General features: G+C 46.7%; 1 protein-coding gene across 1 annotated transcript in view; it reads left to right on the plus strand.

The window, feature by feature from the left end:
- The window catches only part of LOC138739387 (aminopeptidase Q-like), a 212,545-nt gene extending 200,197 nt beyond the window's left edge, over window positions 1-12,348 (plus strand). Inside the window, 2 exon segments of the mRNA XM_069891363.1 lie at window positions 10,662-10,798; window positions 12,105-12,348. Of these exon segments, the coding sequence (XP_069747464.1) occupies window positions 10,662-10,798; window positions 12,105-12,333 (366 nt within the window). The 3' untranslated portion in view covers window positions 12,334-12,348.
- Window positions 12,349-16,864: the final 4,516 nt, after the last annotated feature.

Genomic DNA, 16,864 nt, shown 5'->3' on the forward strand with positions numbered 1-16,864 from the left:
TTGGAGATCCGCGGGGATTACAGCCATTTTAACAACAATAGACTGCTACTCTGAGCCCCAAATACAGCACTTTACAGCTAATCTTCATGGGGCCAGAATATTTTCTAAAATTGACTTCATAAACTGGGAGGATGTGCCCAAGACCACCATCATAAACACTGTTTGGCCTCTTCAAATTTTTGAGAATACCTTTTGGGCTCAAAAATGTTGCACAAACATCCAGCGACTGAGGGACATAGTGGAATATGGCATGGATTTCATTTTTGTATTCTTGGACAACATACTCGTCACCAGCCATTCTCTCAAAGAGCATCTGCATTTACTCTGCCACTGCCTACAGGAGTTCAGGCTAACTGTGAACCCTGCCAAGTGCAAATTGACAGTTCCTATCTTGGGACATTAGATCAGCAGCTAGGGTGTCGTTCCATCACCTAGGAAGGCAGAAGCCATCCTCCAATCCAAATACGGTCAAAAGACTCCAGGAATTTGTGGGGATGGTCAATTTCTATCACTGCTTTCCTACCCTCTGCAGCTCTTATTATGAAACCCCTCTTTGACCTCATGTCCAGCAGCTCCAAAGAAATCAAGTGGACAAAGACTATGGTAGCATTCCAGCAGACCAAAGACTCTCTAGTGAAGTCCACACTGCTGGTTCATCCACAAATGGATGCACCACTTGGAACTGTACCCCAATGGACAATCTAAATACAGTACATTTGATAGAGAACTGCTGGCGCTGTACCTAGCAGTCAGACACTTCTGCTATTTTTTTGAAGGCAGGGACTACATTTTTACTGACCACAAACTGCAAACATTTGCCTTCACTAAGGTAGTGCCATGTAGCAGCTCACCGGAGGCTTAATCAAACGCACATGGCGTGATCGGACAACTCAACCAGAAGTGACATCATCAGTGTAGGCAGAAGTTGGATGATGAAAGAGGGTGGCACCTATGGTGAGCACATGGCAGTGGCATGGATGGCAGGAAGTGACAGTCAGTGCAGGTAGAGTAATGGCGCTGCCCAGCATCCACTTGTGTGTTCAGAGATTTGTAAGGGGCTCCCAGTGGGTTTGGAGAGGCACACTTTAGTGAAGTGGCCTTTCTTGCTGCATCAGGAGAAATGAGAGTTCCTTGCAGGGTAATTCTTTTGGGGAAAACCTGTCAGACCCACACCGGGACCCGTGGTATTTACTGCTGCAGTGATCGTGTCTTCAACGTGGGGCCCTCAATGACTACTGGCATCACCAGGGCAGAGGGTGGGGGAGGTGAGCATTGAAGGCCTCTACATGGTGAGCTGTAAGAGAGGCATTATTCTCCTCCAACAGTCTGTCAAGTCGACTGCAACCCTCATGCACAGGCATCTCAGATGAGTCACGCCACCTCCCCAGCAGTCACTCCAGCTTTGATCATGCACCGGTGTGCTAGTCCTTGCAATGCCCCCAGGTGAGCATCTGCTGTCTCACCTGGCTGCTGTACCCGAAACCTGAGCAGGTACTAAGTGTCGAGTGTTGGGGGCCAGTATATGCCTTCCAGGATGGGCATTGCTGTTATGAAATCCATGCAGTCTCTTGATAGCCTGGAAAGTGCACGGGCCCAGCTTGGTGTGTAGTACCATGAGTTTCTTCTGGTTAGTGTTGATGACCTCAGTCTGTGTGTGGATGATCGCCTCAATCGCATGCTTCCAAATCTCAAAGTATGCTGGAGTACTCATGTGTTGAGGGTCGATATCCAGCCTCTTGATGGTGAGGAGCTTCTCCATGGGCCTTTTCATTTTAAGCTAATTAAATTGTAAGCACTGGAGTGCGAATGATTCTGATGCAAAGTCCATAGACTGTGCAACAGGCTTTAATTAGCTTAAACGTACACCAGTCTTACTATCTTTGGCTCCACGCGTTTGACTATCCCCGAAGGGGCTGGGTCGAGTCTTCATATGGCCCAGTGATTGACAGCATGCAGGTGGAGCCAGCCTCCCAGGTTGCCTACCTGCAGATATTGGTTGACCCCTGGAGAAGGCTAGTAGGAGTGAGGCCAGTGTTGTGGTTGTAACACCACACAAGTGTGAGGTGTTTAATTTTGGAAGGACAAACAAAAGGACATAATAAAAGGAAGGGTACAGAGGACTGTGGCAGAACAGGGGGATCTGGGAATACAGATGCCTAATTCCCTGTAGGTGATGTTACAGATGGATAGGGTGGTAAAAACAGTTTTTGGCATGTTAATGTTCCTAAATCAAAATATTGAATACCGGAGTTAATGTTATGTTAAAGTTGTATAAGACATTAAGTGAGGCTAAATTCAGAATACTTTGTGTAGTTTTGGTCATCTTAACTACAGGAAAGATGTCAATAAGATAAAGGGGGCAGAGAAGATTTACTAAGATATTGCCCAGTCTTCAGAAACTGAATTACAAGGAAAAGTTAGGTTAGGACTTTTATTCCCTGGAATATAGAAGAATGAGGGGAGATTTGATAGAGGTATTTAAAATTGAGGGAACAAAGTAGACAAGAGTAAATGTAGATAGGCTTTTCCCATTGAATGGAGGGAGATTCAAACAAAAGGATATGGGTTAACGGTGAAAGGGGACGTTTATGGAGAACTTCACACAGTGGTGGGAGAGTGGAATGATCTGCCAGCTGAAGCGGTGAATGCAGGCTCATTTTTAACATTTAAGAAGAATTTGAGCAGGTACATGGATACTAGGGGTGTGGAGGGCTATGGATTGGGTGCAGGTCAGTGAAATGAGGCAATAAGAGTTTCAGCACAAACTAGAAGGTGCTGAAATTGTTCTATGGTTCTATTAAGAGTTTCACAATGACAGATGTGGATCTCCACATGAACCTGATCATTGAATATCTTCCTGAATCTGACATGAAATCCAAGCAGATGGCAGCTGAAACAGAAAAGGACATAGTTCTACAGAAGGCCATTAAGAATCTGAATGAAGATTGGCTTAGGGATGAATGTCAGCCACACTACAACAGTGCAGAGCTGAGTGTTGTCAATGGGCTTCTACTCAGACAGAGCAGAATTATCAATCATTGAGATCAGAGATGCTGAAAAGACTTGACGAGGAGCACCTTGCAATGGAACAATGCAAGAGGAGGGCCAGAACTGCTGTTTATTGGCCAGGGATAAATGCTGACATTGACAGGATGGTCTCGAGCTGTGAGATCTGTCTGAAACATCATACAAAACACCCATAAACATAACTGACTTGCCAGAGGAGCCATGGCAGAAAGTTGGGACTAAATCTGTTCCACTTGGATGGAAAGAATTACCTGCTGGTTATTGACTATCGAACTATCCTGAGATTACGCTGCTTCCCAACATGTCTGCTGCGGACATGATCAGATGCATGAAGTTGATCTTTGCAAGACATGGAATTCCTCAAATTGTCCACATGCTAGAGTTGTAGAGAATTCCAGAAGCTTTCAGAAGGGTATGTTTTTTGAAATGTGACTTCAAGTTCACTGCATCCCCAGTAAAGCAGAGAAACTAGTTCACGTAGTTAAACAGCTGCTTAAGAAAGCACAAGACGGTGGCTCAGTTCTTTATCTAACTCTTGAGTTACCGAGCTTCACCACTTGAACATGGCACGTCACCTGCTGAGCTCCTGATGGGACGTAGACTATATGCTACACTTCTCTACTCTGCAGACCCAAACAAGAACAGATGTTAAACAGAAACAAAAGAATCTGCAAAAGAGACAAAAAGCAAATTATGACAACTCAGCAAGAAGCTTAAGGCTACTCCCTCCACATGATGCAGTGAGACTCAAATATTCCAACACCTGGGACAAGGAGGCCACTATCTGGATAGTGGTCCTATACTGTCAGAACAGAGATGGTCAAATACTGAGGAAGAATCAAGAGTCTGCTGAAAATGCAAGCGATGATGCAAGAACAGAAATGCAGAAGATCCAGTCTGCACAGCAACAGAGGAAATGCCGCCAGTGGACCAGTGGAGCTGACACTTTCCCCCTCTTGAGAAAGTCCACACACATTATCAAAGCATTTGACAGGCTGAATCTCTATATATTTAAAAAAAAAGAACTGCACACTTAAAGTTTGTGCTGTTTGTTTAACTTTAAATTGAAATGAATACTGTATAACACCTTGAGGAAAGGGATGTGGTGATTGGGATTTGGTAACCCTGCTGACCACTAGAGGGCATAGGAGACCATGTCCCATCTTAAGTTAGATCACAGATACTCCAGGTGGGGCGTGGGAATTTATTTTTGTGGGGTGTGGGGCTTAAGAATATTTTAGTGATGTATAGGAATATTTTGGGAATGAAAATTTTTTATTTTTTTAAACTGTGGTAACTTCCAAGTAAAATCACTTTGTTCTTTTTATTTTCATTGTGTTTTTGTTCTTCTGTTGTTTCTAGGTTTTTGTTGGTTAACATTATAATTATTTTTTCTGACCAGTCCTATTATCATCCGTTCCAAATTATCTCAACAATTGTCTCTGTCCATACCCCTTTACTTTTCAGTTCAGTAGTGAGTGAGACATATATATACTTTGTGCACTGGGGTATTGGTGGGGGGGATGGATTGATACCAAAATCAGGGGAGAAAAATAAACCCCAGAAAGTAAAGCACGAGCCTAACGCAGTTTTGATGCTCTCTTTGCGAGGGAGGAAAAATTGTCAGAAATGGCCAGTGATTTTTTTCATGTTTTTTAGGGTTAGTATTCTTTGATTTGATCATTAATTTTATTACATTTTTCAATTCTAAGACACAAAATATTGATTAATCTGTTTCAGGGAATTTGTGCTGTTGTAAATTCAAAATGAGCAGACCAAGCAAGCAAAAAGTTTGTCAATATTCAGTGGAGTTCTTGAAGTTTGGGTTTATACCTGCTGTACAAGATGAATATGCACCTGCCTATTAAGCCAACAGACTTGGACAAATGAAAGCAGGCTGTCTGGAAGCTCATTTGAGGGTAAAACCATGTCAATTCGAAATTGGAATATTTTAAATCACTAAAAGAGAAGTTTGAAAATAGATAAAAAATCACTTCATTGTTCACAAACGGCAGCCCGAATCGTACCCTCGAAGCCAACTATGAAATTTCTCTGGTGAAGGCAAAACATGGGACGAATCATATGATTGAGGAGGAAGTGGTTAAACCCCCAATATCATTATTTCTCAAAACAGTTCTGCAAAGGATGACAAAGATGTCTGAGCAATGCCCACTGAGTAATAGTACTGTCTGCAACAGACATGGGTCAAGATCTCAAAAAAAACAGCTTATTGAGAAGATGAAATCACGAAAGTTCTCAATACAACTAGATGAATCTACTGTATGGACAGTGAGGCTCTGTTATTAGCGTATGTGAGATATATTGATCAAGAAGAGTTTCAAGATGTTTTGTGAATCATTAGAAATAATCACTACTGCAGTTGATATCTACAGCAAGCTCAAAAATTATTTGGATGAAAATGAAATACCAAAGGGAAACATTATATCTTCTGCTGCAAATGGTACACCTCTTATAATGGGTTTAAAAAAAGATGTTTAGAATTAATGAAGGATTGTGGTGCACTGCAGTGTGAACAAATGGGCACAAACAACAAAAGGCTGTACTCCAGGCTTTAATTAGCTTAAAACTTGCACACCAGGTTCAGTATCCTTTCTGGCTCTGTGTGCTTTGCTTCTGCCCCGAGGTAGCATGAGCCTTTTATGTGGGGCTAGTGATTGGCAGGGAGTAGGTGGAGCCAGTCTCCCAAGTTACCTCCCTGCAGGTATAATATGTTTCCCCCTGCAGTAGGGAGTGCAGACAAGCACCAGCAGTTACCAACAGTCACCACATTCACCCCCTGCTTAAAATAAGTCCCATGGGTAGGGGGGAGGGAAAGAAGAAAAACTGTCTCCCAACATCATCGTGCTGGGCGTCTGCGAGTTACTACATTGTTTGTAAATTTTGTAAATATGCTTTTTTTTTTCTTTCCTAACTCGGGTAATCTGGTGGTCACTGTTGCCTCTGGGACCGTCACAGGACAGTGGTCAATGGTCGGTGGAGACTGGGCCACCTGAAGGTTGACTGGGTCCAGGGTGGTCATGGTGGCCAAGTGGGCAGACAGAGTTGCGCATGGTAGCAAGGGGGGGGGGGGGTGTAGGTCGGGTGGGTCTGTGAGCAGTGGAGTCTCATGGTGGGTGGAGAGAGGATGTCTGCTCTGGAAGGGTCCTGGAGGTGTCAGGGGTGTCCGAATGGGGGGCTGGGCACTGGCTGGTGCCAGGTCCTGAGTTGAAATGTCCTTGCATCCACTTGGTACACCAAGTAAGCATAATGTGGGTTGGCATGGACGTTCATCTCGACCAGGGAGGTCATATTTGAGTCCTCCCATGCCTATGGAGGAGGACTGGTCTCTGAGACATCAGCCATGCCAGCAGTGAGACTCCCATTGCTGATACCTTGGGGAAGGGAAAGAGTTGTTGGTGAGGGGTCTAATTGGTAGCTGTACAGAAGAGTGACCATATAGGATGGAGTGCCTCTAAGGGCCTCCTGCCAGTAGTTGGTAGACCATCCCTTTAACCTAAGGGTCAGGAGGACTACCTTCCAGATTACCCCATTTTCCCATTCTACCTGTCCATTGCCCTGAGGTTGTAACTAGTTGTGTGACTAGATGTGATGCCCTACATAACCAGGTAATGGTGCAGCTCCTCACTCATGAAGCTAGACTCCTGGTCACTGTGGATGAATGCTGGGTATCTGAACATGGTAAAGATCTGCACCAGTGCCTTTATAATGGAGGCGTTGAAGGTATCAGGGCAAGGGATGGTGAACAGGTAATGGGAGCATCTCTCTATAACTGAGAGGAAATGGACATTTTTGTTCATGGAAGGCAGTGGTCCCTTAAAGTTGATACTGAGTTGCTTGAAGGGCCGTGGCCTTTATTACATGGGCCTGTGCAGGGCAGAAGTGTGGTTTGCACTCCACACAGACCCAGCAGGACTCAGTCATGGTCTGGATTTCCTGGACTGTGAAGGTAAGATTCTGGGATTTTACAAAATGATACATGCATGTGACACCCGGGTGGCAAAGGGTGTTGTGCAGCACGTGAAGTTGGTTGGACTGTGCACTGGGACAGGGAGTCATTGAGCTTCCCTGGCCAATACTGGATGTTGTAGCTGACAGTGGCCAGCAAGATGCTTCAGTGCAAGATCTTATTGTTTTTGATCTTGCCTTTGTGGGTGGTACTAAATGTGAATGCCACTGCACGCTAGTCTGTGAGGAGAGTGAACCTCCTGCTGCCAGGTAGTGGCACCAGTGGCTGACTGCTTCCATGATTGTCTGGGCCTCCTTTTTGATAGAGGAGTGCCCGAGCTCTGGGCTGTGGAGGGACCTGAAGAAAAAGGCTGAGTTGGCCCCCTTAGTTGAGGGTGGCACCAAGGGCAACATCTGAGGCATCACACTCCACCTGGAATGGGGTGTTCTCATCCACAGCTGCATCATGGTGGCATTGGCAATATCCTTTCTGATACGGATGAAGGCTGCTTGTGCCTCAGTAGGGATGAGGAAAGTGGTGGTGTGGGCCAGTGGGCGGATGGACCTTGTCTGAGAACTGGGGAACCCACTGGGAATAGTAGGAAAACAGCCCTAGGCACCTGCATGTGGGGGAGGGGAAGTTCCATCAGGGGGTGCACATGTTTGGGGTTGGGACCGATGATGCCATGTTTCTCAATGCACCCTAGGAAGGTGAGGCAGCTGCTGCTGAACACACTTTTCCCTGTTGGTGAGATTTAATGTCTCTGCCATCCTGAGGAACTTCTCCAGGTTAGCATCGTGCTCCTGCTGGTCATGGCTGTAGATGGTGGCATTGTCCAGGTAAGGGAAGGTTGCTCTTGGGTTATGTTGGTCTACCACACAGTCCATCTCCCTTTGGAACATGGAGACTCCATTTGTGACCCCGAAAGGGACCCAGGGGAACTGGTAAAAGTGCCCCAGCCTCAAAGGCAGTTATAGGGCTTATCCCAGGCCTGGATCGGGAGCTGGTGATAGGTTGAGTTTAGGTCACTGGTGGAGAAGGCCCTGTACTGGGCTATCTCATTGACTGTCAGCAATACGGTAGTGGGTAGGAATATAGCTGGGTATGCCAGTTTACTGCCCCTTTGACCACCAGGACCTGGGCTCATGCTGGGTTCTATTACCCCCTTCTGCCAGAAAACATTTGCATCTCTGCCTTGATGAAGGCCCTGTTGGCTGCCCACTAGTGCCTGCTCTCGGCACAATGGGCTTGCAGTCTGGCATCAGGTGAATGAAGAGGGAGGGAGGTAGTACCTGTAGGGTGGACGGTTCACAGGTGGAGTGGGGGTGGTCATTAGGTTTGGTGTTGTGGACAGGGTGAGAGGGGGATGTGGACCACCAAATACCAGGATGATCAGGGCACAGAGCTTTGGCATGATCTGGAGGCTGAACCCTTTGTAGGTTCCCCTCCCACAGTCAAATTTACAGAACAGCACCCCAGTGCTGTGATGGAGTGGTCCGAGGCCACAAAAGCAATGGAAAAGTTTGTTGGGCATACTTTGAATGCTAATGCTTGGACCATGTGCAGATGCATGAAGCTCTCAGTACTACTGCTATCAAACAGGAATTTTATTACCTTCCTGTTGACAGTGATGTCCAGCATTGAGCACTGGAATCTATGGGGGATGATGCTAGGACTGACTCAGGGTCAGAGTTGCAGTGGCGAATAGTGGTCTATATGTGCAATACCCATGATCCAGGATGGTGGAGGCATTGTCTGTGTGGCATGGGGAGTGACAAGTGCACAGTCTGGGACTGGCTGTACGTGCACATGTTGACCACGTCTGGTGGGGTGAAAATCAGCCAGTCTAAGATGGCGGCGCCCATGGAGTAACCGGTAGAGTAATGGTGCCACCCGATACTTGCACATGAAGACACCCAGAGGGTCGCGGAGGGCCGCAGCACTCCCAGCAGGTTTAGAGAGGCACACCTTGGCAAAGTGATCCTCACTGGACAGTTCTTCCAGGAGCATCTGTTGGATCCACACAGTACTTACAGCAATAGGACACAGTGGTGACAATCGCTTCGCACAAAAGGGGCTTTTGGTGTCAGTGGTCATCTGCATCGTCCAAGCTGAAGGGGGCTGCAGGTGGACATCAAAGGCTTCTGCGTGGTGGGCTGCAGCTTCCAGGGAATGGACCACATAGATGACTGTTGAGGGAGGCATTGCTTTCTTCCAGTACTCTGTTGGGTCACCCTTGATCGCAGAGTCGTTCCACTTTCCCAGCAGTCACCCTGGTCTCGGCCTGCTCGATCGTGCCAGTTCGTGCAGTGCCCCAAGGTAAACCTCTCTTGCCTCACCCAGTTGTTGTAACCTGGTGCTAAGCAGATATTCTACATGGAGTAGAGTACATTCATTGGAGGATGGTAGATGCTTTCCAGGATGGCTATCACCAGATCATAATGGGTGCAGTCACAGATCACCTGGATACAACAGGCCCAGTTTCGTGCACAGTACTATGAAATTCTTCTGGTTTGAGTTGATGACCTCTGTCTGAATGCAGGTGATTTCCCCAATTACATGCTTCCAGATCTTGAAGTGTGTTGGAGCTTCCGGCTGTTGGGGGTTGTCTATGCTGGGAAACTTCTCCATGGTACTTTAAAAGTAAGCTAATTAAATTGTGGTGCAGTGCAAACAAACAGGCACAAACAATGAAAGGCTGTTATACCCATCTATCAACAGGCTTTAAACTTGCACACAAGAACTTATCTGAAGTTCCAGTGCAATACCAAGAGGAGTTATCTGATTTGCCATGTGATGAATCTGTGAAAACTCTGTTCAAAGTGGAAGGAACCATGATTTGGCTGTCTAACAAGATCAAAAAGAAATACCCAAATTTGACTATTTTAGCAAGGGAACTATTGATACATTTTCCATCATCTTATTTAATAGAATGTGGCTTCAGTGCTGTTAATGATTTGCTACAAGTTGAGAGAAACTAACTGGAAATTACAAAAGGTGGAGATTTAAAGTTGAAACTAACAAAATTAGTCCCTCGAATCAAAAAAAACCTGCACTTCCCCATGAAGTGACGACAATAGTTGAATGTGTGTTTGAGATGGTTGATGTATTGAAGTAGTAGTTGAATAGGAAATGTGTTCCAGTGTATTCCCAACATGGATTGCTTTGAAATACACTTGCAGTAAATGATTTAATTAAAACTTCTTTTGAATATATAACTTTTTTTCTGCTAATGGTAGAGTGTAAGTTTTTGAAAAATTAAAATGGGGCCAAGGGCAAAAATGTTTGAGAACCATTGGGCTAGATAGACAAAATGGATGTGTCCCACAAAGTTGTGGGTTGATAATAAAATAAATAATAAGTTTCTTTATCACAAAGGAAGAAACATCACATCTACCAACTTTTTTTCTAAATATTGTGTAATGTCCAACATACGAGTTAATTGCACAGATATCATAAATGCTCCCTGAATCCTTCAAATATCAATGCATGCAATGGACTCGCTAACTCTAAATTGTTTTCCTTAGTTAAAATTTGGTTTTGTTGGTTGCTTTATCATTTTGTGCATGGATAGAACCTTGCATTGCTTATATGCTATGATTGAACTATAATGATATTTGAAATGTAAATTTTATCCTTGACTTATTGTTTATTTCTAAACTTGCAGAGGCAAACAGAACGGCAACTAAGATGTTTAGCATTTCAGAACCCTGGACCTTTGCTAGCTGAGTTTAATCCTGAGACCAGATTACAAACTAAGGAGATTCGCAGAACCAAGCTAAGGCAGCTCGTCTTTAAAACCAAGTAAAATAACTTGTAATTTTTGTAAACTTTTAACCTTCTGCATCTCTCTCTTCCAATGTATAATTTCTATTCAGCCTGACTATATTTTGAAATGTATCAGGTGTGTTCATTTTTTCTTATTTACCAAAGGCCCCATAACAAACACTACTTGTATAAGCAATAATAATGATTCATTGCAATTGATCTGCAAATGGGTATTTGCATCATAAGATAATGTGGCTATAATTATTAGTATAAGATTGTGTGTGGGTGGGGGTGGGGGGGGGGGGAGGTGGAAAGCAGCCAATTAATAGTTTGTGCTTGTATCTGCATTTGCAGTTGCTGATCTCAACCAGCCCGATGTCATGGGTGTGATATTGTGCAGAAGTATCCCATTTTCTATCAGGAAATGATGAGGAATATAATTTTGTACTGTATATTGTGCAAGTGCATAACATTTTTGCAAGCCTACAAACCATTTTCTTTTGTGTGGCTTTTAGTGAAGAACAACATAATTGCTTCTGGTGGGTCATAGTTGATCTATCAGCATAAATAATTATAGGTCTGACATTACTGGTTAAAAGGGCATATTAAGGGCACTTTTATAAAAAGAAGCAATCTGCTGAATACATGCAATGAATTCTGAATGGTGATGAATTTTCACCCTTCAACCATTCACCTTGCCTGAATCCAAGTAACTGGCAATAAAGCCATGAACTTCTCCAACTAAGTCACCGGAGTTGCTGTTTATTTTGAATAAATATGTTGTTGTTATTCAACAACAATAATTTCAACCCTCTTGTGCTATAACATTCAGCCCATCTGCATGTCACTTCTATATCAGACCATTTGAGTTTCACACCTTTGCCCCTTGTGACTTGCCATGTATCCATCTAGTTCCTTGGAACATTAATGAAGCATGTCTCAACTACATGTACAATAAGTGAATTCCATCAACATAGTGCTTACTTGGGAAAGGATTTTCTTTGTGATACTTAATTCTCTTCCCCCTTTTGTTATACCCATCTACCAATGGGATCAGCATTTACTCTTGTCCAGATACATTATCCATACTTGTATCAATTATTTCCCCTTGCCTTCAAGGAAAATAGTCCCACCCTCTCCAATCCACCCTTTGTAAATACAGCCTCTCATTTTCAATTTCATCTGGACTCTCCTGTACCCTTACATTTTTTTAACCTCAGAATTAGTGCAGCAATCTTGGGGGGTGGTGAAGAGAAAATGAATAATTATCATAATTTTGTAGACATAAATTATATTTGCTGTTTGACTGAAATTTGGGCTTTATTTTTGTTTCCTGTAATAGTGTTGTTGGGCAGAAAAAATATGACAGCACTGGAAGATTGCTGCTTAATGGAATGGACCTATGTGACTGTCTGGATGAAAATTGCCCTGGCTGTTTCTATCCTTGTTCCAAATGCACTTCTTGGAAATGTGGTTCTACATGTCGTTGTAACAGGAAGTGGATCTATGATGGAATTGAAACTGAAGGAACTGATATCGTGCAAAAGTTCCCTAATTTGGACCCTAATTAAATTTGTATTGGATTGACTGTTTAGCTTTTTCTTCCAAGTAAAGCATTTTCTTAGGATTTGCAGTATATCTTTCTCAAATAAAAATAGGAAAACTGTATTAATATTATTGACCTTTTCCATTCAAGTAAATATTAGTGACAACTGGTCATTTCTGCTTTTCATATAATCATGGTGTGGGGGGGGGGGGGGGTGCTACCAATCAACCACATTAGACAAGAATCTGTGATTAATAGGCTTTAATCACCTTTAGATGTCAGCACATCTTGCATGTTTCCAGCAGGTACTGAGGGAGGGGTTTGGGCATAACAGCCTTTATGGAGCTATTTGGGGTGGAGGAGTCATAGGTTCATGGGGTGGACCAGCCCATAAGCATATACATAGGGGTAGCACCACATTCACCCCTTTTAAAACAAAGTTTGGTGGGGGTGATGTGGTACAATGTTCATTACAGATTTAACCTGTCTGATCTCGTCTGTTGCTGTGTCCATCGCAGGGTGTGATGTGGTCAGCTGCTGATTCCTGGGTGGTGTCTTGTGTGACAGGTGGTGGCTGAGGGGGAGTGTTGGTACAATGGGATTGTTTGGGTCACTTTGGGGTGCAGGGTTGGCAGAGCCAGTTGGTCAGGATCAGGTGCCAATGGTGGGACTGGTTGGCCAGGTTTAATGAGGGGTGGTGTGGGCTGGTTGGTTGCAGGACCCCTACATGTGCTAGGTCCTGGATGGAGACTGTCCTTTTGCCCATCATGGTATTGGGTGGTTGGCATGGAAGAGGTGGGTCTTCTCGACCAGGGAGTCAGTCTTTTAGTGCCTGATGTGCCTCTGAGGCGGTTCAGGCCCAGGATTCATCAGCCAGGATGGCAATGTTCCTGATGCCAACTTCATGTAGTGTGGCATTTGTAGCAGTGCAGAGAAGGGACCTGGTAGTGTGGGGTGCCTCGGAGGGCATCTTGCCACTGGGAGGTGGGCAGGCTCTTTGATCTTAGAGTTAGGACTGCCCTCCAGATGGTCTCATTCTCCCTTTCTACCTCTCCGTTTTCCCCTGAGGGTTATAGCCAGTGGTCCTGCTCGTGGATGTGCCCTTGGTTATTGGGTACTGGCACAGCTCCTTGTTCATGAATAAGGATCCCTGGTCACTATGAATGCAACAGGAGTATCCAAACAGTGAAGATATCAGCAGGAGATGGCAAAGGGGAAATGTAAGTACTCGTCTATGATGTTGAGGAAATGCATGTTGTTGTTGTGGATGGGAGGGGTCCCTTAAAGTCTATACTTAGCTGCTCAAAGGGGTGGGTGGCTTTGACGAGGTGGGTTTTGTCTGGCTGGTAGAACTGGGGCTGACATTAGCACAGATTGGGCAGTTCTGGTGACACTGGGGTGGCAGAGGTTGATGTGAATGACTTGGAGGTGGTTCAACTGTGTTGGTGCATGTCCCCCAAGACTGCATCAGGAGGCTTATTGAGCTGCTGGGGCAGGACAAGATCTTGTAGTTGTAGGTGGAGAGCTCAATACTCCATCTCAGGATCTTCTTCTTGATTTACTTTTTCCCCTGTTTGTTATTAAACATAAAAGCATATGCATGTTGGTGAGTCAGCAGGATGAACAGTTTTCCAGCCAGGTAGTGCCTCCATTGGTGTAAGCTTCCATTATGGCCTGGGCCTCCTTTTCAATGGCTGAGCTCTGAAGTTTGGGGCCCTGGAGGGTTCAGGAGAAGAATGCCCTGAGCCTGCCTGGTTGAGCGTGGCATCCAAGGCAGTGTTTGACACATCATTCTCCACCTGGACGGGGGATGGATACATCCACAGCATACATTGTTGCCTTGGTGATGTCGCCTTTGATGTATGTGAATGCTGTTTGGCCTTTTGATGATGGGAAAAGTGGTCAATTTCACCAAGAGATTAACTTTGCCAACGTAATTGGGGACCAATGGGTGTAATAAGAAAATAAGCCCAAGCTCCTTTTCAGGGCCTTGAGGGGCTGGAGCAATGGGAGTTCTGATGGAGGTGTATGCGGTCAGGGTCAGGATGGACTGCAGCTCCTGTTTGGAGTGGGATCAGGTGGTTTTTAAAAAAAGAAAATAAATTGCAAGGGAAATATTGGACATTAAACTGCATCTGAATGCTCTGTAGCTGGCACTGGAAGTCTAGTCCCAGTATGACACTGATTAAGTCCCGCCCCCCTCCCTCCCGCCCCCCTCGCGGCAGGGCCCAGCCCTCCCTCCCTCCCGCCCGCCCGCCCCCCTCGCGGCAGGGCCCAACCCTCCCTCCCACCCGCCCGCCCCCCTCGCGGCAGGGCCCAGCCCTCCCGCCCGCCTCCCTCGCGGCAGGGCCCAGCCCTCCCTCCCTCCCGCCCGCCCGCCCCCCTCGCGGCAGGGCCCAGCCCTCCCTCCCTCCCGCCCGCCTCGCGGCAGGGCCCTCCCCCCCTCGCGGCAGGGCCCAGCCCCCCCTCCCGCCCCCCCCTCGCGGCAGGGCCCAGCCCCCCCTCGCGGCAGGGCCCAGCCCCCCCTCGCGGCAGGGCCCAGCCCCCCCGCCCCCCTCGCGGCAGGGCCCAGCCCCCCCTCGCGGCAGGGCCCAGCCCCCCCTCCCGCCCCCCCTCGCGGCAGGGCCCAGCCCCCCCTCCCGCCCCCCCTCGCGGCAGGGCCCAGCCCCCCCTCCCGCCCCCCCCTCGCGGCAGGGCCCAGCCCCCCCTCGCGGCAGGGCCCAGCCCCCCCTCGCGGCAGGGCCCAGCCCCCCCTCCCGCCCCCCTCGCGGCAGGGCCCAGCCCCCCCTCCCGCCCCCCTCGCGGCAGGGCCCAGCCCCCCCTCCCGCCCCCCTCGCGGCAGGGCCCAGCCCCCCCTCCCCCCCCCCCCCCCTCGCGGCAGGGCCCAGCCCCCCCTCCCCCCCCCCCTCCCCCCCCCTCTCCCCCCTCTCCCCCCCCCCCTCGCGGCAGGGCCCAGCCCCCCCTCCCGCCCCCCTCGCGGCAGGTCCCAGCCCTCCTATTGGATTATCGACAATCTGCAGATGCAGGAATCTGGAACAAAAAGCAAACTGTTGAAGGAACTCTGCAGTCCACTGAGTATTTGTGGAGGTATATGGATGCTCAGCACCCTTATTCAATGCCTCCAGTGATTGAGCTGTTTCTTTTCTCTGAGGTAGAGAATTACTGATATTCACCTCCCTGAGCGAAGAAACTCTGTTCTCTTATTCAAAACTCTCCCATGAGTCAAAATATCTCAATATCTGCCCTTCCATATCCCTTAGGGAATATTTTTACTGTTTACTTTGCCTTGTCACATCAACCTGCACCCAGGCCATACTCATCCTTAACCTTGCTATCCATGCACCCTATAATTCAGTTCTTATAATCCTGGCAAAAATGTCTAATATAACTCTAAATAATGTCCCAACTCCTGATCTCAGTCATTTGATATATGAAAATATGACAAAAGCTCTCTTATGTTGTTATTTACCTGTGACACCACTTTCATGGAATTATGTATCTGTATTTCTAGATCCCTCTATTCTGCTGCATTCCACAATTTTTGTGCAAATCCTATCCTCTTTCATCTTCCCGAAGAGCAGCACTTCATACTTGTCCACATTAAATTCAAGCTTCCATTTTTACAGCCCATTTTTCTATCTGGTTCTGACCCTGCTACAAGCTTTGAGAGCCTTCCTCACTGTCCACTACAGTCCCAAACTTGGTGTTATCTGCAAATCTGCTGTTGTAGTTTACCACATTATCATTCAGAACATTGATATAGATAACTGCAGTGAAATGGAATTCAGATGGCTGGCTCCTCCCTTGGCTCCACCCTCACCTACCCTAATAAAACTTGGTTTTCCCACCTTACCTCAGATTCACCTGAGGACTATTTTGTCTACCGTCCATTGATTGCAAGCTTTTAAGTGAGTTTGTACTTCTCACTTGTCTCTGAGTGCAGTCAGTCACGTTACAATTTTAATAGCTTAACTTTGAAGCAGGATGGAAGCCCTGTTGAAGCAAGGCATGCTCCAAGTTGACCACCTGTCCCCTGAGACCTCAGAGGAATTCGTCTATTGGCTGGAGTGCCTCCAGTTCTACCTGACGGCCACACATGATGTCTTCAACTCCAATAGTCTCTGGAGATCTGCACATCTCTCTTGAGTCAGCCCCAAGGGGTTTGCTGTCAACAGAGACTATGTTACATACAAGTCGGCCATAGAAGGCTTGAAGGCCCGCTACATGAGGCCCCAGACGAGGCGCTGGCTCTCTCAACCTTGGTAGCATTTGGTTGAGTCGCTGGACGACTGTTCTTGAACTGTGGGCCCTGACCAGAAAGTGCCACTACGAAGTGGCCACAGGCCAGGTGAGTGAGGAGGAACAAATCCAGGACGCCCTCATGGCTGGAGTGAGGTCGAGCTACTTGAGGCAGCAACTGCTGGAGTTGGGGAAGAACGACTTGGGCAGCACCCTGGAGTTGACGAAAGTGCTTGAACAGGCCCAACTAGGAGATGAAGACCTCACGGACGAAAGATGCATCTTTTCAGAGGACCAAGTCATTGGGGGCACTGGTG

This window comes from Narcine bancroftii, chromosome 1 (genome assembly GCF_036971445.1).
Source record: "Narcine bancroftii isolate sNarBan1 chromosome 1, sNarBan1.hap1, whole genome shotgun sequence".
Lineage (NCBI taxonomy): Eukaryota > Metazoa > Chordata > Chondrichthyes > Torpediniformes > Narcinidae > Narcine > Narcine bancroftii.